This window comes from Urocampus carinirostris, chromosome 13, assembly GCF_059441175.1.
Source record: "Urocampus carinirostris isolate Australia breed hairy pipefish chromosome 13, RoL_Ucar_1.0, whole genome shotgun sequence".
Classification (NCBI taxonomy): domain Eukaryota; kingdom Metazoa; phylum Chordata; class Actinopteri; order Syngnathiformes; family Syngnathidae; genus Urocampus; species Urocampus carinirostris.
The window spans coordinates 13,537,626-13,565,307 of NC_142361.1; the positions used below are offsets into that span (position 1 = coordinate 13,537,626).

General features: G+C 38.8%; 1 protein-coding gene across 5 annotated transcripts in view; it reads left to right on the forward strand.

Annotated features, from left to right (window-relative positions):
* LOC148353766 (glutamate receptor ionotropic, delta-1-like) overlaps positions 1-27,682 on the forward strand; it is a 486,866-nt gene that overhangs the window by 454,095 nt on the left and 5,089 nt on the right. For 4 of the 5 annotated variants that reach the window (XM_088351343.1, XM_088351344.1, XM_088351347.1 and 1 more), the window contains 4 exons: positions 880-1,018; positions 16,755-16,950; positions 22,606-22,772; positions 26,585-26,825. In XM_088351343.1, the coding sequence (XP_088207469.1) occupies positions 880-1,018; positions 16,755-16,950; positions 22,606-22,772; positions 26,585-26,825 (743 nt within the window). Of the gene's footprint in view, positions 1-879; positions 1,019-16,754; positions 16,951-22,605; positions 22,773-26,584; positions 27,042-27,682 lie in introns of all 5 variants that reach the window. The other variant, XM_088351345.1, reaches the window with a different exon arrangement.

Consider the following 27,682-nt stretch of genomic DNA (forward strand, 5'->3'; position numbering starts at 1 on the left):
GATGGTTGTATTTAATCAATAGTGTGTTTGTCCAGACGGGACGCCGTAGCTGGATATGGACCAAAGTTTATTTTGTAGCAAAAGTGGGCTAATATTTCTACAATAAGAAAATTATAAAAACATTTTCCTATCATTTACTCCCCTGCATTATTCTATTACATATAACTTCATCAAAATACTATAAAGACAATTGAAACTCTATAAGTCGAAAACAACATTTTTTTTGGATAATTGCAAATACATGTATTATTCATTAACTACAATATTATAATTAAAATTAGAATTATAATTAGAATCGTTTTAATTATATAGGGTTCCAACAGTTGAGTAAAATGCTTTCTTTGCTTCAAAGAGTTGTATCACCTTGTGAACTACTCAACCATTCACCTGAAAAAAGAAACTGCTGCATTGTCATGCTTATTTGTCTCTGTTCTGTTTTTTGTTTCTTGTTTTACGATTGTCTGTTTGATGTTTTATGGTGTCCTCTGTCTATGTTAAACTCTCCTTCCTCATCAACCCTGTGACTCAACTATTTGCAACAAAATCGGGAAGCTGTTGCCGTTCTGGTTAGATGTGAATCAGGCTTTGACTGTGAAGCATCTCCTCATGAGAAAATATTGGTCTCATTTTGTCTCTCTTATTTTGTGTTTTATTCAAAGATTTAAGCTCATAAACATAACAACTTTCTTTAAGGAGGAACAACATGCAGTGAAATAAATACCCAGAGATTCCTGGTGTATGATACAATTATGAACTCAGGTCATCTCATGGGGCTGAATGTCGCCTTAAAGCCTTTCATTTTGAAATATGTGGTGTATGGAAAAATATTGTAACAAAAACAACCGTTGGTTTGAAAAAATTAAATGTGTCTACCATCAGGCAGCGACTCTATCTTGGGATCAGTGGCTCTGCGCATCGTGATGGGCAGTTGGTGGCTCTTCACCCTCATCGTTTGCTCATCCTACACGGCAAACCTGGCCGCCTACCTCACTGTGTCCCGCATGGATAACGCAGTACGGTAAGACGACTTCTCCATGATGACTTTCTGCATGAGAGAAAAGAGAAACGGAAAAAAACCTCAGCAGAAGATACATTAAGCAGGACAACCAGGCTGTAAGGGCATCAGATTAAATATAGGTAATAACAGAATGCATTAAGTCCATTTTAGAGCTTCCTGTCTCAAAATCTTGATCGATTGAGCCGGTTCTGGATAAGGGCAAGCCTCAGGTCAAGGTGTTGGTATGACGGCTCCAAACGCATGTGCAATGCTACATCCAGGCTTGTCTTTCTCCCTGAAGAACAACAAAACTAAAGTTTGAGGTCAACATTCTTCATAAGCTATAGAACAGGAGTGCCCGGAACATCGAACGCGATCTACCATTTGATCAAAGTCAATCTTGATGACAGTGTGGGTAGATCGTGAGGCAGTGAAGAATTATACGTTCGTTAGGTTTGAATGAAGGTTTATTAAGTGATTGTCACGCTGTCAAAACTACTCTTAAGAAAAATATGGCCACTCTGCGGCCGCAATGGATTGACATTCAGGACATCTGACTATTTCTAAAAAATGAGCACCACACAGGTTGATACATCCCCCCAAGAACGTTCCAGTTACTGAGCAATGACTAGATATGCTATGGAGTTGCCTGGTTAGCTTCCAATTAATTCCTTTTAAGCGCTACACAGACAAGATTGAGAACTGATTAAGTTTTAAAAAACACTTGGTTTCACTTTGGCCAGTTGCCACATTTATGTGATAGCCTTTGTATGATGCTGAGGTTGATTCACTGCATAACAAAAAAAAAAAATTCCGGAGTGGAAGATTATAATTTGAGACAACAAGCTGACATTGATCGGAACTCCAGGGCTCATTGTCAGTCCTGTGACTTACTCAAGTAAGTCTGTTATACACGACATCGTAATTAATAACAACGTTACATAACAGTGTTATTTTTTCACTAACAGGCTATTCTAACAAAAAAAAAATCGCCGTTGCAATGCCGTTACCGTTATTGATGGTCAAAGGCTGTGGGTTACTTTGGTTGCAGAACGTTAACGGTCTTTAAAATAGAGGTAATAGTCTATTCCCCGTGGTAACCAGTTACTTTTACTGTATAGTAATTCAGTTAATAAGTCAGCTTTTTGAAAAAGTAGTCAGTAAATATGCACTTAACGAAATTACCTTTTTAAAGTAACATGCCCAACACAGGTCGAGTACCCCAACATGAGAAAATATGCTACCTAATTTACTGCATTATTTGGCTCCACTAAGTATTTGAGTCATACTTTTCCGGCATAAAGATTATTAAGTCCAAATACCGTTCCACTATGACTGATGGCCATTTGGAACTGTGCTTGAGGCTGGCTATTAGCAGCTACTGCCCAGTCTACTCATGCATTCAGTGCAAGTCATCAGAGGAAGTTTGTATAATGTAAGATACATCAACATATATGGTACAAATAAACAATAGTCATTAGGCTATATTTATCAAGAGAAATGTGTAGCATTTTCATAGTATGTAGATCATTTTAATAAGTACCTCACATGCAGATAAAGTGTGGGCACCCCTGCTATGGAACATAAAGTTTTTTTAAATCTAGATTCAAATGATTCCTCTGTCAGAACCAGAACAGACACATGACCCAATCGCGTGACGTTCTCACACAAGCTCTTTATTTTATGGGAAATGTGGAGTCAAATGACCAAAGAAAACAGAATAAACTAGACGGGAACCAAAACTGGAACTCTAAATTAAACAGTACAAAAATAAATGGGAACAATACTGGACTACAGATATCACAGGAAAACAATACAGAACCCACATCTTGTGGGGCAGAAGTTCGTTGTCAGGAAAACAGGACAAAACCCACGTCTTGTGGGACAGAAGTTCGTTGTCAGGAAAACAGGACAGGACCCACGTCTTGTGGGGCGGAAGTTCGTTTGATCGGCTGACACTGAAGCAAGAGAGGGCTGAGCTTTATATACACAGAAAGTCCATTTCTAAACGAGCCGCAGCTGCGCCACACTGGCGGGGTCAATTGGGCACCATGGCAACCGTGACACACACGGGCAGGGCCAATTGGGTAAAGGGTAAATGGTCTGCATTTATATAGCGCTTTTCAAGTCAATGAAGACCTCCCAAAGTGCTTTACAATGTGCTTCACACTTACCCATTCACACACACTCTTTCACACCAATAGTGGCCATGCAGCCATGCAAGGCGCCAACCTGCTTATTGGGGGCATTAGGGGTTCAGTGTCTTACCCAAGGACACTTCAACATGTAACACGGAGGAGCCGGGATACGAACTGCGATCTCTTGATCCCAAGACCTGCGCTCTACCTCCTGAGCTAATGCAACACACGAGCGCGGCCAAGTGGGCGCCGTGGCAACCATGACAGATGCACCCACCCCCACCCCTCAAGGGACGGCTCCAGAAGTCCCCAAAAAAACAAAATACAGTGCTCAGCAGGCCGACGGGCGTCGGGTCAGGTGGGTCGACCGGCGGGCAGACAGACGAGCAAGGCAGGCGATTTAGGCAGGCCGACGGCCGCAACGGATAGGCCGACGTGCGCGGTAGAGAGGCTGACGGGGACCTCAGACAGATCGGCGCCAAATTTTCCCAAAAACCCCATTCCAGGGACACCAATTGCCTTGGCGGGCGAGTCCGTGGGCCAAATGGGTAGGGAATGAGACAGCACGATCTGTTCAATTTTCTGGAACAGCAGCTGAAAGACGGTGACTTCACTTGACAGCTCTCCCCAGTCCGCGCTTGTGTGAGCGTTCGCTGGGTCCATTTTGTGGTCAGCCCGCACTGTCAGAACCAGAACAGATACAGGACCGAATCGCGTGACGTTCTCACACAAGCTCTTTACTTTATGGGAAACGGGGAGTCATGCACGTGAGGAAGCCAGTCTGGCGTGGAAGGACAGGACGCCAGAGACCGACAACCTTGATAATGGATCACGGTAACGAAAACAAACAGAAACTAGAAGGAAACCAAAACTGGAGAAATTAGCCAACAGGACAAGAATTTTCGGAAAACAAAACTGGAACTCGAAATTAAACAGTACAAAAATAAACGGGAACAATACCGGACTGCAGATATCACAGGAAAACAGGACAGAATCCACATCTTGTGGGGCAGAAGTTCGTTGTCAGGAAAACAGGACAGAACCCACTACTTGTGGGGCAGAAGTTCGTTGTCAGGAAAACAAGACAGAACCCACGTCTTGTGGGGCGGAAGTCCGTTTGACGGGCTGACACTGAAGCAAGAGAGCGCTGAGCTTTATACACGCAGAAAGTCAATCTCTAAAGCTGCACCACACGGGCGGGGTCAATTGGGCACCATGGCAACCGTGACATCCACTCAGGTTGCAGATTGTATCCCATAAGACAAAGCATACAACAACACCAGGGCCTGAATGAAGAACACTCTCGAGCCTGCTGACTTCTTCTTGGATCTTGGAATCACCAATAGACCAGTATTTTGAGGAGCATAGGGCCCCATAAAATTAGCAAGATAAGAGTTGATACGTTCATGCAAACTTTCCTATGCTAGCAACAGAAGTTTGAAATCACAGCTTAGACCCATGTATCAGGGCTTTGCACTAGTAATTTAAACGTGTGAGAAACTTGGTATGAGAATAATCCAGTCTGATGGCCCCACTACAAGAGTAATTCTCTATTTTTGAATATTTGTGATTTGCGGTTTGCAAATGCTGTAATCCCATCATATAGGTGTGACTAAATCGTGTGTGAGTGAAAAAGTTGGCAGCACCGATAATATAGTGCCACTTAGTGAAAAGTCCTGCTGCATAGACTTCTGTAAATACCTGTAATCCTGACTTTACAGCCGTGGTGCAACCATCTCCACAAAAGATGCGGTGTACGAAACGTATCGAGGAATTTTTAATTAAAAAGGAGAACGGATTATAATTCAATTCAGTATGGTATTTTAGAGGTTTTCATGATGTTATAACAAAGCCAAATGTATTTCCCCTACATTAGAGGGTTCTCTCCAATTAAAAGCAATTTTATATGCATCTCAAATTGTAACAATCCGGGCCAATTCAACGCATCTACCTCTTTAAGATTAAACCGCAATTTTCAAGTTCTGACCGTTTTCTGTGACACGCTTAAATCCTTTAGTTCTGCAAAAGAAACGTGTGCCCTGCTAGAATGTCTGCAGGATTTGGTGCACATAGTTTGATTGCATTTTCCAAAAGGGAAAGGGCTCTAAGTGGTGAGGACCAGGATTTTCGAGAGTTTTAACGTCGCGCATGCTGTTGTAGGATTTCCTCTCCAACTACTTCAAGGGAAAAGTTGAACTAATCGGATAAATAGAGAATGGTTAAATGTTTTATAATATTTATAATTAATATATTTGAGCCACGGCAGTGCAATGGTTAGCGTGTGTGTGGCACAGTTTTTAGGTCACGGGATCAAACCTTCCTGTCCGGGGTTTGCATGTTCTCCCCGTGCTTGCAACAAGTTTTCTCTGGGCACTCCAGTTTCCTCCCACATTCCAAAAACATGCATGTCAGGTCAATTGGCCGGTTCCAATCGTCCCGAGGTGTGAATGAGCAAGCAAGTGTGTTTTATGTCTCCGTGCCCTGCGACTGGCTGGCAACCAGTTCAGGGTGTCCCCTGCCAACTGCCTCAAGATGGCTGGGATCGGCTCCAGCACCCCCGCGACCCTACTGAGGATAAGCGGTTCAGATAATGGATGGAGGGATATTTGTGCCACTGACCTATTTTTTTCTTTTAGAAATCTTGAGGCACACTGTCTGTTGAAAATATTTACATATTACCAGCACTAGTTTCATTTTAATTAAAGGTTAAATTATCATGTTGCCATTTATAAATGTTTCCTTTCATTTGTGGCCAGGCAATAACACAGTTTTGGTAAATTGTTTAGCCATCATATTGGATTTTACTGCATTTCGTATCCATTTTTTCCAGAAAAATAACAAAACGTAATATTCAAAATGAGTAAAAGTATTAACCAGTGGATATAGATAGTTCCATCTTATTTCATCCTAACATTTTTCAGTTTTTAGTAAATAAATAAAAAAGATAAAATCAGTGAAATCACGCAAAATATTTTTTATTTATTTGACTTATTTCATTGCAGCGCAATCTTTCAACACTTCGTCAAACAAACAGGTCATTAAATGTATTTCCCTGTAGTACCTAATGAGCAGATAAGTGTTATAAAAAAAGATAAAAACCTGCTATATGCTGCCACCTACTGATATGGATAAATGTTGAAGTTACTCAATTGATAACTGCAAGAAAGCAAAGCTACCACACAATGGCATGCATGCAAGATAAAATTGGGCAGTTTCCTGCGGCACACTCATTTAAAAACCCTCATCTGGATGAAGAAGTATCTAAAAGATTTAATTCAAAAAAGCTTTAATAAAAGGTGCCTTTATTTCAATTTAGAAACCACAGGAATAGTATACCTATTAGATGAATAAAGCATCTATTGGTCCGTTGAGCCTTGTAAATAAGATAACCCGAACATGTTTAAACAACATCACAGTGGGGCAACTTTTTGCAAAATGAAAAGCTTTAATCGGAAAAAAAGTAATTTGGTAGTACACATGTGTGTGCATTTATCAGAACAGCAGCAATGCAAGGAGAATGGAGCAGCAAAGCATACCCCAAAAAAAGCAGGGCCTGTCAGAATGTCCTCCCTGCCGTTTCTCAAAAGTGACTGTTTATAAATCATGTAGCCGGCGTGGGATTATTTGCAGAGAACACGCAGTAATCTTTGTAAACATGAAACAATCCCGAGAAGGTATTACATGTTATTTGTTTGGGAGAGGAGTCAGGGGTGCCAAAGAGCTGCGAGAAGAGGAAGGCTGACAGCAGGGAAGAAACACAAAAAAAAACAGAAAAAAAACAAAAACACAGAAAAGGAAATCAATGTGACAGCCTTTACACAGAAGATTTGGAATGAACTCCTGGTGTATGTGAAAATTGCTGTCATTTTGCAAAGGTAGAAAGTCACAAACTATATTACTTGCTGAATAGATGAAGCACAGGCCGTCTGAATTAATCATCACCGTAAATCAGGGAAAGGCAAACCACGGCCCGCGGGCCACCACTATTTCACGTTTGTTTATGTCTGGTTTCTTTGTTACTTTGCTACTTCCATTTTCTAATTCCAGGTATTTGTTTCTGTTTTTTTCCTTGGGTATTTTGTTGTTAAGTGCCCACTTGTTTGTTTGGTACTTTGGTCCTGCCTCTGTTACTAAATACTGTCCTTGTTTTAAGCACTTCTGCCTGCAGCTACTACATCCCCCACATGGGTTCATCCAAGTCAAGTCAAGTCATGTTTATTTGAATAGCCCTTAATCACAAAGAGTCTCAAAGGGCTGCACAGACCACAGATTATTGCAAACCATGGACTATTATTACACGTGATCTAAAACCTACATGAGGGCAAGGAAAAACTCAAAAATTTTAACATGAGGAAAATGAGGTAATCCCCCTTTCAGGATGACCCGGTTGCAATGGACGTTGCAATAATAAATGATAAACAGATATTGTCAACATAAAATATAAGTTATTCATATGCTATAGAATATAAGTGTGTTTTAAGCTTAGATTTAAACAGTTCCACTGAGGTTGCAGATCGATGCTAAGGGGGAAGAGCATTCCACGGCACCGGGGCCCGAATGGAGAACGCTCGTGAGCCTGCGGATCTCTCTTTGGCTCTTGGGATCACTAGTAGACCAACATTTTCAGAGCGAAGGTTCCGGACCGGGACATGGGGGGGAAACTAAATCTGAAAGATATGAGGGAGCAAGTCCATGCATGAGTTTGCATACTACCAACAGAACCTTAAAATCACATCTTAAGCTTACAGGGAGCCAATGCAGGTTAGCTAAAATCCACAACCCAAAACGCAACAGATACATTTTTTTGAATGGGTCGTGGCAATTTGAGAATATTTGTATATACTTATATTATCTTTTTTTTTCCTTATGTATAGCGAAAGTATCGTAATTTGGATTGTATTGGTAGATGCAAAACAATCACATCAATATTTTTTTTACTCCTAGCCCTTCTCACATTTTTTAACCCCATGTGAATCAAAATGTTTACTCACCCCTGCTGTGTACTGTTGTTTTATCATTTTATAACTCAGTCTATTTAATTGATTAAGACCATAATAAAATCAAATTATATGGTATTATTCTACATACAATTAAAAAATATTCCATTCTAGAACAAATTAGTTATTATTATTATTTGGTCCATAAGTGTTGGAAAATATGCAAAGATGATTGTTGTTTTACATACTGTAAGGAGCGTAAATGGCCCGTTTAATGAACATTTATTTGCACAGTTTCGTAAGAGACCACGTTTGGTCATTTTTAGTCCAAAAGATAGGTAATGTATTGATTGATTTAAAAGAATATATTGGCAAAATATTTGAGGATTGATGTGATTTTGATGAATTAAAGCAAAATGGAATGCCTGTTTTTTTTTTTTTTTTAAATAGAATAGAATAGCCTTGATTCTGATAACGTTGTGGGTATTGTTTGCTACAAAATTAGGCATGGCACTCCAGGATGAAAAGGAAAAACTATTAAGAACCATATTTCACAAAGTGAGGTGTAAAAAAAAAGCAAATTTTGAAACTTTTCCTCAAAGTAAGACTAATGAACCAAGAGTCTCAATAGTGTTTGGTAAACACAGCTCATAGCTCGAAGAAACGATCGATAACCACCCAAATATGTTTTGCTTTCCTGCTCTAGAAACGAAGCCCATCGCTCACTCATCCTACTTTTAAAGTCCAGAGGAAAGGAAAAAAATGACAGTGCGCATAAAAAGCATCATATTTTTCCAGGCAGACTTAACAGGGTGCAGTTTGCGACCTTCATGTAGTTCAATTGAAAAACATTAAAGCTTCTTTATGATGCTACAAGTAGTCAATTTCATATCTCCCTCAAGGGACTTTCCTGCTGCCAAAATGCAAACTGGAGGGAAGTTAATGCCAAAAAAGGTCCTAAAGATTACACGTGTAGGCCTTTCCTCTGTAGTTCAGCGAGTAATCGCAACTCTAAATTGAACACAAATAGTTTTTTTTTACAATTTAAAATACTTTAAAAAGTGAACATTCCTAAAAGGCAGTAACGGGCCATGCATTTCACACCCAGGTCTTCAGTAATGCTACATCTGAATCAATCATACCCTCAATAATTATGTTATGCCTATAAAACACTGCAGCTACAACTGCAACACATATAAATGAGGAAATAATAACCTTATACAATTGTATCTTTATTTACGGATATAGTCACATTATAATCACCACAAAAATCTTATTTTCTATTGAGATTATTGTATTTCTGGCATACGTTTTTATTCAGTTTAGGGATTAAAAAAAAAAGTCGACAAAAGCAGTGAATACTTTTTTCTTCACTTTTTCGCTGTCATGATTCTGTTACCACCTCCCTGGCCAGATTCAGTTTGTGAAATTACTGACGTTTCGTTACACCTTAAAGAAGGCTCAGCTCCAACCTGTTAGAAATCTGATGGGATAAACATACAAACAAATTGACACTAATGTTGTGCCCCAGGGCCTGCAGAAGTGATCCAGAAGGCCTCCACTAAAATTCTGACCTTGAATACAAGTATTGGCTGAAATGTGATTGGTCAAATGCTTAAGCACACATCTGAAAGCAGTGCAACCAGGGGGAAAGCTGATTGCCAATTACAATTATTAAATAGATTTTCATGGACCAATTATAATTTGATTATACGATACAGATATTTTTGGGCCAGCAGAGAAGGCCTTGCTGGCCTCGACGACCCATCATTGCTTTAGGGATATTTAAGCACACATTGTCTGGATGATATTGGTCGTCTGGAAGGGTCTGTCGCAGGATGTTGTTTCCTTGACGACAGACAGAGTGGACATTTGCTTAGCCTCACTGATTACGCCATTGCCGATGATAATCAAACTTGACCCAACCGGGAGGTACCACTTTGAACCGACTCGCTTTAACAGAAAGAAGATTTTAATTTTTAATGCTTAATAGTTGGTCAAGTACTCCGAAGACACTCTTTTTTAAAAATATAACCTTTTGAAGTCCATTTTACATTATTTTCTCAATCATTCGTATTAATTAAAGGAGCTGTACGGAATTTGGAATTTTGTTACTTTTTACTGCCATCTCCTGGCTTAAAATCATGATCACAGCCTCATTCAGTTCATTCATGATATGCATTCAAGTACATACTTTTCTTAGAAGTGTTCAAATAAACTTATTATTTTCATCTTTTTGGGGTTTGGGTCGGCGTTTCTATGTGCCTCATGAAAATATAAAACTAACCGATATTAAATGGTTATGTCATGGGTTCAAATCCAGCTACCAGCCTTCTTGTGCGGAGTTTGCATGTTCTCCCCGGGCTTGCCTGGGTTTTGTTCAGGCACTCAGCGTCCAAATTGTCCCGAAGTGTGATTAAGCGAGTGAGTTGGCTGTCGCTGTGTGCCCTGCCCTTGGCTGGAAAGCAGTTTAGGGTGTCCCCTGCTCACTGTCTGAAGATAGCTGGGATTGGCTCCAGCCCCCCGCGACCCTACATAGGACAAGCATATAATGTACAATGCATTACATTGTAATATTATTAAAATTAAAAGTTAGTTTAAATTCACAATTTGGGGTTTTTATTTTTCAAAAATACTGAATTACTACATTGTGTTACGGTCATTATTAATAGAAATAAAATTTAACTTACTGTGCTGAGTGTCTGCACTTGCAAACAGAGGCATGTGGTTCTCCTGCCTCTTGTAACGGGCAATAGTGAGACCAAGGCTTCTAATTTGGCGCACACCTCAGCCCCAAACAACAGAATTAGTGATAGTATAATCAAATTAAAAGCAAGTCAAGCCATCTTGTAATTTGATTCTCATTGCATTGATTTTCTTTTCATAATGTAAAATTATTGATGCTTTTATTCAGAAGGAGCAGCATATAGATAGTTCCTAACCAGGTCAACAACATCCGGGCAACCCGAGTCCATTTTGGATGGGTGTAAGTTTACCCTATTATTATTTTGATTGACATTCGAAATAGTTACAACAAATGTTCACAAACAAGACCCATATGTGCGAGAGACAAGCGTGTGGTGTAGGGGTTAGGGTTTCAATAATGGAATCTCTGGGACTCGTTTCATCCGGAAAACGGCTCACTAAGGTGTTTTAGCGTCCCCGGGCCATCCCCAGAGGCCACATTACCTATTTCTGCCCTCAACTCCCTGGATAAGGGTGCGCCGCTTTTGGCCAAGCTTTTAGGGAAACTCCGGACTTTCTCTTAAGCTCCTTTTGACTAAGAAATCTCACAATATTGCAAGTGAGGTTCTCGCTCTGATCTCCACTCACCAGGTCACAGATCAGAGTCGTCATAAAAAAAGCCTTACTCATTCAGTTCTCATTTAAAAATCCAACCAAATTTGTGTAGACTCAACTTTACTGTCAAACATGCTACATGCACTACATACAGCACAGCTTAAATAATGTGAAGATGCTGCAAATAAGACAAGAATAGAAGCAAGATAAAAAAAAAAGAAAACAAAACATATGCATAGAAAAATAAATAAGGTTTAAAATATAGACCTATGACAACATCAAAATGCGTCAGGTGGACTCATCCAATATGGTTGGCTGTCCAAATTTAGGGAAGTGTGTGACATCACGCAAAAACTATAAATAGACTTCATTTATTAGTAATTTTAAGACAATGAATGTTTTTTTTCTGCAGTTTATATTTAGTTTTCTTGCTCTCCCAGACAAATGAAATAAGGTATAAGTCCATTTAATACATAAATCTGACTGTACCTCACTGAATACTACATTTTGCTCCTACAGATTGTTCTCTCTGATGGTAAAGCTCATTAAAATATTCTGCCTATAATCAACTATACATGTGTTAAAGAATAAAAAAATAACAATGTTTTATCTAATTACCATTTTTACTAAATAGTAATCGATTTTATATTAATTGGTTTGTTCTATTTCCTTTAGTTCGCCTCAAAAATCAATCTCATGAGGATTGTCATTCGCATACTAAATATTCCCAACCTGTGAGCAGGTTCATGTTCAACATACCAGAAAAAAGATGACAAAACGTTTCCATAACTTTGTTCACAGAACACAGCTTTTTCACTGGGTACATAATGGTTAATGACCATAAGGGAGAAAAAAATCCAGATCCATCTCTCGCCAGATTTTATAGCTGTATTTATCTAGAGCACCATTCTCCTCCTTTTTCTTCCTCTCACATTTCCTTGCGGCTTCAATTACCGACATTTTGAATCATTTTCAATGCATGGTTGTTTCACTGCGGCAAAACGTAAAGATGATAAACTAGCAAATCGCTTATTTCCGCATTGACTTTATTCCGCTCCGTGCTGGCGAGGATTTCTAATTAAACGGCTGAATTAGCCCGACGTCATCAACCGAGATAAGCTTTTCCATTTCCCTTTTTGTTTTTTTTTGTCTTTGTTGCTTTACGAGTGGTTGTAAAACCAGCGTGGTAACAGTCTAATGCCTTGCTGCAGACAAAAAAGATAAAACATGATGTATTTACAGTAGCGACTGCTGGTTTCCACTGGGACGGCACCGTTTAAATGATCTTGAATGATAGGTAAAATAAATGTGTGGGTGTAAATTCTAGCAATTACACACACAGGCCTTAAAATTAGGCATATAGAAGCTCTATATCACTATAAGGGGTTAAGGACAGCCAGGAAATCGGCCCATAATCATTCACGGCATAGGCCGTATTTTTAAGACTGGCGTGTCTTTAACTCACTTAGTGTCTTTAACGGTTATAGATCCATTTTTATGTTGTCGCTTTCAAATTTTTGAAAAGAATTGAAAGTCGGCGATGTCGGGTTTTTGAAGCAGGCCAATAGCAGCCTTTTTTTAAGTGTTGAGGATTCATTCAGGCAACAAATATTAAACACAATGTTTTAAAAATGAAGGTTTTACCATTGGTGGCCCATCAGGGCTTGCAAGGCCTTCTCTCCTGGACTAAAAGTATCTGAATAAAGCGAAGTTAATTATATTTTTCCTACAATACTTAATAATTAAATAGGGTTATCCACTAAAGGGATCGCACCAACGGTTGTTAGATTTGAAGAGACAGAGCTGCACAAGAAAATATAGTGTTGGGCTGTTTTAATAGATTCAGATTCAGATTCAGATTCAGATCTACTTTATTGTCATTCTAGTACACGTGTATACAGAACGAAATGTCGATGCATCTGACCCCCACAGTTTCCTTGAATGTACAGATATAAATAAAGTTGTATTGTAATTGGCTACGTATAGTATTTTACCATAGTGCCGATAGTGCAAGAAGAGTAGCTAACCAGATGTGCAAAATGGGCAGTCAGGTTAACAAGTCAGGTACACAGTAACATTAACACTGTAACAATAACGCTGTAATTACCATAGTGCAGAGAGCAATGTGCAATGAGTGGCAATCTATAAAAAACTGCCAGTAGTGCAAAAAGTCAGATTTAGCAGCCGTTTAGATTTAAGTTAATTTATATGTTAGATTGACCATTTAACAGTCTAATGGCCAGGGGGACTAGACTATTGCGGAGCCTGGTGGTCCTGCACCGCACACTGCAGAACCTCTTCCCAGAGGCTAGCAGAGTGAACAGTGAACAGTCCATGATGGGGGTGAGAGGGGTCCCCTCAGATACACGTCAGACAAATTCTGAAGCGGTTTAGTTTGCCCCGTTTAGCCGGAAGGTAAGATCTTAAGTTAGAGCCCAAGCCTTACACATGCCGTTCTGGATATCGGGTGGGCCCAAAATGTTAATCATTACAATCGGTTGTTAAACTTAGATGCTATTACATTATTATATGTCGTGCATCCACTCGGGGGCCTTTGCGCACACTACCACCTCACGCGTTTCCCGCGTTGCTGACTCTCTTAGCGGACTGTGTTCGGACCCATAGAAACAGCGTTTGGCTAATTCTCACTAATGTGAAATTTCACATCCATCTTCAGGCAGTGGGCAGGGGAGACCCTGAACCGGTTGCCAGTCAGTCGTTGGGCACACAGAGACAGACAACTCACTCACTCATTCACCTTTAGGGACAATTTGGAAAGGCCACATAACCTGACATGTATGTCGTTTGGAATATGGGAGGAAACCGGCGTGCACAGAGGATATATTCGCACGAACAGGGAGAACATGCAAACTCCGCACAGGAAAGATGTTAGCTGGATTTGAACCGAGGAACTCAGAACTGTGCTGCAGACGCAAATGCCGTGCCACCTCACAATCATTTATTTAATTATTTTTTTTAGTACTATACGCGTTTTTTTTTTAACCTTTAACTTCTCTAGTGTCAAATTTTTAATAAATTATCTTGCCGCTACATTGCACAGGATATTCAGGACCCTACCCACTTTTTTACTTCAGATAAAATTTTGTCTCCAACATGATTTAAAAAAAAAAAACACGTGAAAAGAACATTCTAAACAACAAATAGAAGTTCTGTACTTTAAAAACGTTTTATTACAGATAGTTTAAGTACTAAGAAATTATAATTTTAAATATCATCTTAAAATAATCCAGCTGACTTTGCCGTTCAATCTTATGTAATCTTTTTTTTTTTTTTTTACAATCGTAATATGTTCAGGTGTCTAAGAGTAATAAAACATTAACTTTAATGGTAAGATTTCCTTGTTTTTATATTTTTTTTATCTTGGTAGCAAAACTGTGCGATTACACCTGAATAAGCATACCACGGGAGTTTTCGTGGTCCAAAAAAAGTGGCATTTTCGTGGTCCAAAAAAAGTGCAATTTTCGTTTCCTAAGGCCCTGCAGCACATCTGCATAATTGTGTCATGAGAGAGCCATTTTCAAATATGCCCGTTTGTTCATAAAAAGTACATTAGCGCGTGCTCTTACGAGAAGTTAATGGCCAATCGAAGGGATTAATGCCACCATCGTTCAGAATCCGAACCCCTAGTCTTCTCGCCGTCGTTAGCGTGAGTGCTAGCCGTTGCCGCAGGCGTGCCATAAGGTCGTTCGGGGTGGTGGGTACATGGTACTTTTGGCGAGAGGAGTTGAATCTACAGGTAGCTCATTTGCTCGATTAAGAGCTTGCTGATTTGAGATTTAGGGTAGGGTGCGTAACGACTCGGGAGTTTGAGTTGAACTCGTTGGTTGGGCTAAAAGCAAAGCTGGAAAATGGATGTAGATGGTGCCTTGTAATGTACAAGATTTGGTACTGGCAATTTAAAATGCTTAGAAAGTTTCTTCTATATGGACATCACCACTCTGTGCAAAACTGTGAATATATATATATATATATATATATATATATATATATATATATATATATATATATATATATATATTGAAAAAATGGTTACTCCTAGCTTATCTATCGCCTTATTAGGAATTTGTTGCTGTTGTTTCTAAGTTATTGCACTACCTTTCATTGCACTATTGTTACTACTTAAGCCACATTTCAAGCACTTCCTGCAGAAACACTGGTTAGTGGAGCTTTTATTAGGGCCAGGTTCAGCACAGGAAGTCAAGTCTTGAGGCGATAATCGTAGACCTCGATGAAGGTGAGGCATCGGTGTTCTATTAATTCTGAATAACGAGGTCGACATTCGAAGAGTTCGTTAGGCAGTAGTCGTGATCTGGATGTGCAGGCAAGGGTTTGGTACACTGGTATGACGAGACGGTGAAAGAGTGCTTGGGATATCACTTGAAAGACAATTAACCAGCACACAGCCAAGGTGTGCCTCACTGAGATAATAGAGTGGATGTCACTCAACTTCTTGCGCCTTAACTCTGAAAAGACCGAAATGTGTTTAAATAGATTTGTGACGAGAGAAACATTCAAGACAAACCTAAGAAACCTTGATTCTTTTATTGTATACTCTATTATAAATTGAAACAAAAGAACAAACCCAAAATACTGGCTCCATAGTTTGTTTAACAGCTGTACGTTATGAATACTTTTGTATTTTTTATAAATAACCCCTGTCCTGTCAAATGATAATTTTAAACCTAATTTCGCTACACTATTTCACAGCACTATATTGATTGGTTGACCAGTTTTGGCACTTGTGAAGATAAAGTAACTTTCTATGGGAACTTAATTCAGTCAAATAACTAATTTTGTCCCCAAAATTGACTTGTGCACTTGTGTTATTTGTGTGACGATATTTTATTGTTATATTATACTTTTGGCAGTTTTGTTTGGCAGGCCCGGATGAAAAATATCCAACATTAATTCTGATTGTTTTATAATTATCCACTTTACTTCAGATGATATTTTGTCACCACGTGGGTATTATGAAAAGCTTATTTTACCTTCCTTTACCATGTCGAGAAGTCCAGGTTTGTTGGCGATATAAATGTTTTTCCTCTGCCTTTATGGCCCTGCCTGCAGCTGGTCGAGTTTTTTGTTGCCATGATGGCTTTTAGAGAAACTTGAAGTTGAAAAAGATTTGTGCGTCATGTAGGTCATCAAGCTGTTTTACATATGTGTATAGCTTACACCGCAATGTTATGTACGCAGAAGCAGACACAGGCAGAAAAGGAGCTTGGCGACTGACTAGCCCATCAGAATGCAGAACGTAATGCACAGTGAAACTCAGCAATGTAGTGAAACTGTGTGGGGTAAACCGCTATACTGTGAGAGGTCAAATGAATGTGCTGAAGTCCCATCGACACTGCTTTGCAGGTCTTTCCAGGACCTGTCCAAGCAGACGGACCTGGCCTATGGGACGGTGAGGGACTCGGCCGTGTACGATTACTTCCAAGCCAAAGGCACCAACCCCCTCGAGCAGGACAGCACCTACGCCGACCTGTGGAAGACCATCAACAAGAACAATGGCCTCCAGCACTCCGTGTCTGGCCCTTCAGAAGGCATCAAGAAGGTAAGATGTCCTTCAAATGGAATAATTCATGTTTAACTATGGTGGTTTTCATGCATCTAATTAGCAAAGAAACTCCATGATATACCAAAGTTTGATGCTTTTTCTGGTATGAAATCTGGGAATGTAATTCACTGCAGTACCAAATTTATATTTTATGAGTGTTCTCCTGTCTGTCATCCGAACAGCCACAGGCGCGTGTAAGGCGGGGAAGGTAGAATCCATAATTTAACAAATATCTGAAGTCCACATATCTAAGGCGGAAGCCTAATTTGGATCAGTACTACGGGGGGTCCTGGACGGCACCAAGTGGCCTAGACTGTGATGTGTGGTCATGCCGCTCAACAAGGCCGCTCACTTACTGATTTTCAATTTATTTCACCGGATTAATGGCCGAGGAATATTTGTTTTCTCACATTAATATTTACCATAATTTTGATGTTATTGAAAGATCTGATGTAAACAGAAACTTAACTGTACTACTTTTCCATTTTATCAGGGTGAAATTCCACAGTCAGCCGATAGAACCATACGATCTAGAGTAAAAACAGGAAATATTTGTAGCTCAGATTTGTTTTTGCTAAAACTCCTGAATATCATTGTTGCTGCATTATTGCTTTTCACCACAACATACAGTGACAGATTTTGGTTCAGTTAATAATAAAAAAAAAACCTTTGGGCCTGATGATTGAGCACGATACCAGGCTGTACTTTTTCAAGATACACCATAGGAAATGGTGCCCCTACGATCCTGGTGGTTAAGGGATCAGGTGAACTGAAGAGAAGTTCATAAAACGTTTTTTGTTGCCTATAACTTCCGCACTGTCAAATCATAATTTTAAAAATAATCTTGCTAATATATCGCACTAGTGTTTATTGACACCATCACTGTTTTACTTCCGATAATATTTTGCCATCATGTGGAAATGATTGGAAGACAAAAATGTAACATAAGAAAATAGAACATCCCAAATTATAATTTACATGACAAATACCTTCCGTACTGTCAAATTATAATTTTTAAGATACTCTTGCTACTTTATTGCACTACTGTATTTTGAAGGACATGATCCAGTATACTCCAGAGGATATTTTGTCACCATCTTGTGGTCAGCAAAGGCGTGTCTTAAAAAGAACATCCTATACAACCTATAAAACTACAAACTTTATAAACGCGTTTTAGTAACTTCTAAACAGTCATATTATAATTTAGAAAAATATTGCCATTATATTGTTTATATGAAATATGATTGGTTGACTAAATTGGGAACTTGTACAGATAAAGTAACTTATTATGGGAACCAGATTAAGGCAAAAATCTTAATTTGGCCAAAAAAAGAAAATTTTGCGCCTATGTTACAATGTATTATCATTATTTTTTGCCAGTTTTGTTTGGCAGGTTGTCTTAAAAAACGAAATCTGAATGTTTGAAAACGATCCTTTCCCGTTACTTCAGATGATGTCGCTATCACGTGGACATTATACTGCTTTTTACCTTCCTCTTGCGTGTCGAGAAGTTCAGTTTTGTTGGCGATAAAAAACAATTTCCTCTGCTTTTTTAGGCTCTGCCGCAGTCGATCCAGAGTTTTGTTGACATAAAGGCTTCAAGAGAAACTTGAAATAGAAAATTATTTGCGCAATCGTAATGTAGGTTGGTCAACCTGTAGTACATATATGTAGAGCTGAGACTGCAACATTATTGACGCACAGGTAGACACAGGCAGAAAAAGGGCAGGAATGCTGAACACAATGCACAATGAAAATCCACGATGTATGTATGTAAATATATATATGTACTTTTTATGTATGTATTTATCTCCATCCATCCATTTTCTGTGCCGTTTATCCTTGCCAAGGCCTCAGGGGTGTTCTCCGTATGTTTCCGGCCGTCTTAAACCAGGAACCTTTCGTGTGTTAGGTAAATTTGCTAACCTCTGTACTACGGAAACAAATTTGTGCCAAATGATTTACATCATAATTTATACATATATATATATATATATATATATATATATATATATATATATATATATATATATATATATATATATATATATATATATATATATATATATATATATATATATATATATATATATATATATATATATATATATATATATATGTATATATGTTTACTGTATATATGTATATATGTATACATCTATAAATGTATATATGTAAATATACATATAAATACACATATATATATATATATATATATATATATATATGTATATCGACATACGTATATATGTATATCGATATATGTGTATTTGTATATGTGTAAATCATGTTATTATTAATAATTATTATTAATTATTATTAGTAATTATTGGGCACAAATTTGAAAATAATCCAGTCTATAACGTAGGCGGTTTGTTTTCAACGCCACGATCAAGCCTCAGAATCCTTGAGCCTTTCTTTGACGGTGGGCACAAAGAAGCAATCAAGAATGAGAACTGTAGGTCCAAAAAGTTTTATGGGAAGTTTTCGCTAATGAATACTACCTCTCTGTTGGTCAATTCACAGCATATTTATCTGTATGTTCTTACATTTGCTTGAAATAAGCAACACTTCCCTGGCGTGTGTTTGTAAGAACACGCAGACTTTCCAACTTTGCACAGTCTTAATGAGATTGCCAGGACACCACAGACTAACGTCATGCCGGTGAATACAACAAGAAGAAAGGAGGAATTCAAAAGAATTCTGGAGCAGCCATGCTTCTTCTCTTCACACACTGTGTGCGCTCGCGGCCCTGCTAGCGGCATCTCTCAGAGACAACTATTTTCATGATTATTCTCTAGGAACTGAATATCTTCTGTACTTTTGGCTTTAATTATAACCACACATGCTTTTGCCTGCTCCAATTTACTATTGTGATGCGTGCCGGTTGGTTTGTTGCACACTGGCTGGAATTCGTAACACTGAACTTGAGTTTGGGCTAAAAATACCACTCATAATTCTTGGATTGGTAAGAAGAATAGAAAAAGACAAGTCAGAAAAATGTTAAATAATAACGATTTTTGGTTGTTTTTCTAGCATTTATTTATTGGTAAAACCAGTAAATACAATTACTATTATTTATTGTATGATTTATTTTTATTCAAATAATAGAAATAATTCATAAAATGCTCAAAATTATCTTGGATCTGCCATTTCAGATCATTTTTCTTCTTGGAAAGTTTTTGATTTGTTAATAAATATGATGAATATTACATATTGTATGGATTGATTTTTCTAATTAAAATAAGGAGAATCATTTCTATTGAGGAGAAGAATAACTTTTCATATTTTATGATTTAAGAATGATTTGTTAATAAATATGATGAATATTACTTATTGTATGAATTAATTTCTAAAATTAAAATAAGGAGAATCATTTCTATTAAGGAAAAGAATAACTTTTCAGATTTTATGATTTAAGAATTATTTGTTAATAAATATGATGAATATTACATATTGTATGAATTAATGTTTTCAATTAAAATAAGGAGAATCATTTCTATTAAGGAAAATATTAACTTTTCATATTTTATGATTTAAGAATTATGTGTTCTTAAATACAATGAATATTATTATTGTATGATTTTTTTATTGAAATAAGGAGAATAATTCCTAATAAGAAGAATAAATCCTTAAACCAGCAGTTATTTGGTATCTGTCATATCAAACCATTTTCAAAATTTTACATTTTTGTAATAAATACTCGTTTTTTTTTTATATATATGAGTAACCATTTTAAAAGTATATTGTTAATTAAAACCCAGTGTTTAATGCATGCCTACATTTTGAGTTCTTCTGTGGGTAAAAAAAAATGCATGTTCAAATTCATTTGTCAACTTTTATGTCAATCTGTGCAGCCCCCGGTACCAAACACCGCACGGCCCTGTACCGGTCTGCGGCCGAGTGGTTGCTGACCACTGCACTAGAGAATGGCCTGGCACCAATGCACTAGGCAAAACAATATGATTAGATTAGTAGAAATGGAGAGGGGTGCATTGTGGTATACTGCACAGCATGAACATTGAGATTACACTTCAATAAGAGGGATACTTGTAGTGAGCCACCACAAGACTCAGGAAATTGTATTTGGCATTTACGTCATATAATCGGGACATGCTGTTTAGAATGTGACTGGGGGAGTTTGCTAACTCAAGAAAAGTTGACTCCAATACAGCTCATCAGGCAACGTCAAAGTTTTTCAGTCGGAATTGTTGTCCCCGCGCTGTTCTTGCGTAATGACTGAGCTGGACTTTTTGCCAGTCTGTACCCAACAATGCAAAATTGATCTTTCTCAAAAAATCAATGCGACTCGGGTTTACTCAAGGAGCTTTTTTGAAACCTTCCAGATGTCGGCTCACATACAATAATTATCCATTGTGTATCACCCCCCGGGTGCATATGTGTGCTTGTGATGAATTTGTTTTTAAGGGTTAGAAAAAAAGAGGAAAAAGACAAAACATGAAACACAGTCTAGTGATAATACAAGGGGTCTTCGATTAAAAATCTAATTTTGTTCAGATGCCTGCGATGTAACCCAGATTTGGGCATAGGTCCGATTTCAGCATAAAGTTGAAAGATTCACCTGAATGTTTTAGATGGGGACAGGTATTCAGTATACTTCCTCGAATATAACATTTTCCTGTGTACAAAAATTGTAGTATGCCATTCAGTGTATTTTGTTTTTTGTTTTTTTCTTGAAAAAAAAATAGATGTATATAGCAATTATTTTTCGAGATTTTGAAGACAGCCCGTCTCATTTTTAAATTCTTGAGCTGTGACGTCGAGTAAGTAGCACTCTAGCAAGCCATTCACCATATTGGTTTACATGTTAGTTAAGATATGAGAGGTTTAAATTAAGTGTTGGTAGTTTTTGAGGAGAATGCCTAGGCATTGTGTCACAGGTAGATGCAGTAATGGTGCAAAAAAGTGTAAACTGGTAAAAAAAAACACACAGAGAGCTAACAGGGGCAAGCTGGGACGAACAACAAAAAGCAGCCAAAGCCTTTGCGTAGAACTGGAGGCTGGCCAACAGCCAGGCTAACCAGGGACCAACAACAAAAAATGGCTACAGTGACAAAGGCAAACCAGTCAAGGAATAAACCAATGGACACATCAGGCTAGCCACGCAAGCTAGCTGCTAACGGGGTCTAATGAGTGGCAAACCAAACAAGAAGCCTGGCAATATTATACTAATCGTGACACACACGGGTAAAACACAATTAAAAAGCCACAGTTGCATACCTTAAAGGGGGCTTGGGCAAAGAAGGAACATATGCTGTAATGGCGGCAGGTAAACTTTCCTTAACAGCTTTTGGAGTTTGAAGCTTGCAACGACCAGGTGAGCAAAGTTCTAACTTCTCCAAGCACAAATGAGCTGTCTGCAATCCCTGTTCAATAAAGTCACCATATGTTTTGTCGCTGCCTCCTATGTTGTGTTAACGGCATTTGCCATGTTGAAAGTGATGTGTTCCCTCAATGAAGCTATGGAGGTAATGGTCAACTTTGATATTAAATTTCCTGCGACACATGGAATGTTTTGCAACACATATGCATTATTGTGGGGATGAACACTACATGTTAGATGATTTTTGAAATAACTAACAAGGGGAGCAATTGGCTGTGGTTCACAGTTATGTGTTGTCAACCACACAGGCGAAGCGAGAATCATACGCCTTTCTGTGGGACATGGCGGTAGTGGAATATGCCGCGCTCACCGATGATGACTGTACACTAACTGTGGCCGGCAACAGCATCAGCACCCGAGGCTACGGTGTGGCCCTGCAGCACGGCAGCCCTTACAGGGACCTCTTCTCCCAGAAGTAAGTATTCTACTGCTGGGTATTGATATCAAATTGCTTAATATAAACTGTCGGCCTTATCGGATGGGTCCACCAGACACGGTTTGATGTTGTCAGGGGTCTACACTAATTTTGTTGAATGTTCAAATTGCATTACCGTTTATTTCCAAGTCCTGTTATCTGCTGAGTGGAGGCCAGACCAAGAACCTCTCTTACAATGCACCCTTCTTAGATGCTGGGCGCGCATCATAAACCCTTGGTTTGGGCCATTTTCTGGCGAAATGTGCTTCAAAGAAAGACCTGAGTGTCCCTGAAAGCCTAGCCGAAAAGAGTGCAACCTTATCTGGTGAGCGGACGACAGAGATAGGCTCCAAATGAACGTGATGTGACCCCAGTGCTAGCCCAGGCACGCTTAAGCACCTTGCTGATGATCGCCTTAATTGAACCCGAACCCCTGTCAAGATTTGGGATGCCAATTTCCTACAGTGGGTGCCTGTTCCTAATCTGTCCTTACCTGATGGTGATTACCCTGATCCTGTAAAAAGACTGGATAGACAGCACACTTAATTGGGTCATAATCACTATCTATCAGTTTTCCATTTCCGCCCTCTTTGCCACGACTACATGAAGTTGGTTTTCAGTTTCTAGTCCAGACAGTTTTGTGTCGTTTTGACCATTTGTTGGTTTGTCACTTTGTTCCTCTGTTATGTTATTAAAAATCATTCTTTTTTTCGAGCACACCGAGCTATGCTCACGCTTCTCTGCATTTGGGTCCACCCAAAATGTTAACTTTTACACCAAGTTTTACACCACATGCTGTTTTTCTTGCGTGTATGTGTCTTGTTTGTCAATAGTGAACATTTGTTGTCGGGACATAGCCCAGACAACAGCCAGACTAGAGCTTCGATTGTCCTTTTTCGAATATCAATCACAATAATAATGAGGTAAACTTACACCCATCCAGCATGGCCGCATTACTTGGGTTGCCCGTATGGAGATTACGTGAAAGGAAATAACAATTGTTTGCTCCCCAAAGCCGGGATCGTTATCGTTGTCTTGGCACTTTAACACCGAGCCGTGTCAGGTCACGCGTTCCAGGCTTGGTAAGGAAAAAAAGGACTTATATTCGGCTTGTGCTGAGCTTTTAGAAGAACAGGCTTTTTTGACTTTGGTTATGAAAAAAAATATCTGAAAAATTAAAAGAATGTGATGATACCAAAGAGGGTTGTTTTCATGGCAGGAGGAACAGAGTAGCAGCTTGTTTTTCCTTAGTGGAGTGTGAGCACCTGCTTTGAGGTTGGAGTTGTTGCCTGGCAACCTAAAAGACATTCATTGAAACCTATTTGAAGTCTTGAGCCAGGCTAATGTTTGTTTTTCCAAACAATCGAGGAAACCGAATGAGCTAACAATTAAACGAAATTTGATGTACACTAATTTTCGATTGGAAAGAAAGATTTACTTTTTATTTTCTATCAGGTTAAAAGTCAGCATTAAAAAAAGGTTTATTTTATAAATATACGTAGCAATTTTTTGAATCGATATAATTTCGGGTTAAAATATTTGTAATCAACTTTATTAATATCAGTTTATTGCAATATCATAATATCACATATATACATATATATATATATATATATATATATATATATATATATATATATATATATATATATATATATATATATATATATATTATTATTATTATTATTATTATTATATATATATATATATATATATATATATAGAGAGAGAGAGAGAGAGAGAGAGAGAGAGAGAAGGAAACACGTATTGTATCCATCCATTTTGATTGGAAAAGGCTAAAAATGTCTGTGTCCTGTTTGTTCTCGTGAGAAACCATATGTTTTTCTGTTATTAAACATTTAGGAAAAAGCAACATGGTGCTTTTAGGGAGCGTCAAAGACCCACTTGCAGCTCCAAAGCCAGTAATTTCTTGACACACGCTTTGGCATGTCGAAAAGTACATTTTTGTCAGCGACAGAAAGCGTCTTTTCAGTCTGGTTACAGGTACTTTTGTCGGAAACTCAAAACTGAAAAAGATTTGTTCAAACGTAATGTAGGTTCAAGCTGTTTTACATATGTGTTCAGCTTAGACCACAAGGTTATTGACGGACAGGTAGACACAGGCTGAAAAGGGGCATTTTATAGAGACATAATATGAACATAATAGAAACCCATCATAGCTGAAGCCGTCACTTGCAGGAAGCAAATGGAAAATACTCCAGGCATCTGTAATCGTGATGTTTCATAAGTACTTGTGCGCGGATAAATGACTCCACATCTAAGGTTTGTGAGTGCATGTTTCAGAGTCAGTTTACAGTCTGTTATTTATATGCCAGTCCTTGCCCAAAGATTTGAAGAATCTCCTCATTTGAGATTCAAGACCACGTCTATGTCGTCCTTCTTCTTCTTGACACGCCCAAATCCATCTGTTCTTGTAAGTTTTTGTTGGTCCAGACGGACTTCTGGTCCACACAGTCCTACACAATCTGCTTTCAATTTCATTATCACACCTACTTATTTTCCACAGTTCGGCTGGCAAAAAATCTCAAGGTTGTTACTCGGCTGTTACTTCATTAAAACTACACATTTCAAATCATCCGTAATTTTTTTTAATATGGTTCTTAAATGAGTTTAGTTTTGATTTGTTTAACTTTTTATGTTTTACTGTAACACATTAGACTTTTTATTTCAGTATTTTTTATTTCTATTTTGGTAATTCAGTGTTTCCTCATTTAGGAGGGGTGGGGGCGCTGGTAGGGTACTGTTCAATGGCTGAAAATCCTTTAGTCATCTGTTGCCATCCCTATCAGTGTCAATAAGCCCCCCTAATGTCTCTTTCCTCACATGGTTGGTCTGCGCCTTGTCATAATAATATTTTATTTCTATTACTGTATATTTTGTTTTTATTGTTTTATAACCATTTTGTGTGTCCGTGTATTAGCTGCTTTGGGTTGTTGGGAGGGGATTTGATTGCCTTATTGTAGACTGAATGTTTGATACAGATCTTTTTAGGCAATTTATTGCTAGCCTCCCTAAAGCATCTAAGGTAACACTTAATAGCTATAAGACATTTTCTTCATCATTAAAACATATTGAATTGGTAAATACAAAAATACACTAATAAAATGAATTGAAGTAACAAAATATAATGGCAGTTATCTATCGGGGAAATGGGTGCGGTTCAAGTGATAGAGCACAAAACCTTTTTCTATACACAACCACTTGTTGAACACTTAAAATTGAAATGAGAGTAACTTTAATGCACACAAGAATTTTTACAGCACACTTTTTAACTTTCTTCATTTTTAATATTACTTTTGCCTTTTACAGTTTTTATTTTTCACTTTACTTTGCCCTTTTAGGTGAACTCGCAACATTTTTACTATTTAAAAGTATTTTGAAAAGATTTGTCTCTGTCTAACCTTAAATGTTATGGAAATAAGTAAGGCAAGGGTCATAAAAAAAAATCTGTGGAACGACCAGTTGCCAACACAATTTCCCGTTCTCCTCTTAGCTGCTGTTCTTTTGCCTCTGAATGTTGCATGTAATTCTTTCAACTCCTATGTTGTGGGTCTCCCTGGGATCGAGCAATGAACAGTCTGGAGCGGTCTGGTAGCCTCTGGTAATGCTCATGACAAGTCTTTTCCGTTGTGTGTTGGGCAAGATCTTTGTTCTAAATAAATGTCGGACATCGAAATTCTCGTGTCTAGAGGTGCTCGTATATAGAGGTTTGTACTCTTTATTGACTATGCTAACTTTTGATGTGTTTGCTAAGCTATAGTGATGTAACACTGCCTATTTGCTGCCCTCAGAATCTTAGAGCTTCAGGAAAAAGGCGACCTTGACATCCTAAAGCAGAAATGGTGGCCAAAGAAGGGCCGCTGCGACCTGCAAAGCCACGCTAACGCCCAAACGGAGGGCCGGGCACTGCACCTGCACAGCTTTGCCGGGGTCTTCTGCATCCTGGCGGCCGGGCTGTTGCTTGCCCTGCTGGTGGCCGCCCTGGAGACCTGGTGGAACAGCAATCACTGCCGGCGAAAGGAACCCAAAGAGGTGACCCACGACAACATGTCCGGCCCGGGCTCGGGCTCGAACCGACCTTCTGCCGCCGCCGGTCCCCCTGCCCCACCAAGGCCCCGGTCCAGACCCAGACCACCAGGCCCCCCGGTCCTGCCTAGGGATGCCACTGCCACACTCTACTTTATGGATCCAGCAAGCACAGACGCCAGCCCCGATTTAGTCGAGCTACAGTACACGCAGTTGTAATAGGTGTGCCCCACCCACCTCCCGACGTCATGTGACTGGTCTGTGATCATCCCTTCTCATGCTGGGAGAGTGCTTGCAGTGCTTGGGGTGCTTTAGTTGCCGTTGCGATTCTCTCTCACCAGGATCTGGTGCGTGCGGGAGAGAACCATAGCAGCAACAACGGAACCACTTAGTGCAGTGGCGGGCTGTGGTCTTCCTAAATTGATAATACTAAAAGTGAGCACTCCAAAAATACTTGCTGTTACAAGGCAACACGACAACAGCCGCAGCAAATAATTGGAAGTTATGACATGCTAAGCTAATGTCCTTGACTTCCATCCCAACGTCGCAATTACTAAATGTCCGTCACGCATTCACTGCCGCATAAGCACCACCAGTTTTGCGTTCGTTAAATTGAGATGATAAAGTATTTTTAACTAAAGAAAAGCTAGGTTGAGAAAACTGCATTTTTCCCCTCACCCACAAGATCAAAATTGAGAGATAATAATCCAGAGCAATCTGTAGTGAGTTTACTCTTTCGTTTCAAGATAGTAAATGTGATTTGCTTAAGAATCTAACGCTGATCTATAAAGTTATTTTTTTCTTTTAAATCTGAATTATCTTCCTTCAGCTTCAGTAAGGGTTAATTTGCGTACAAATAGAGT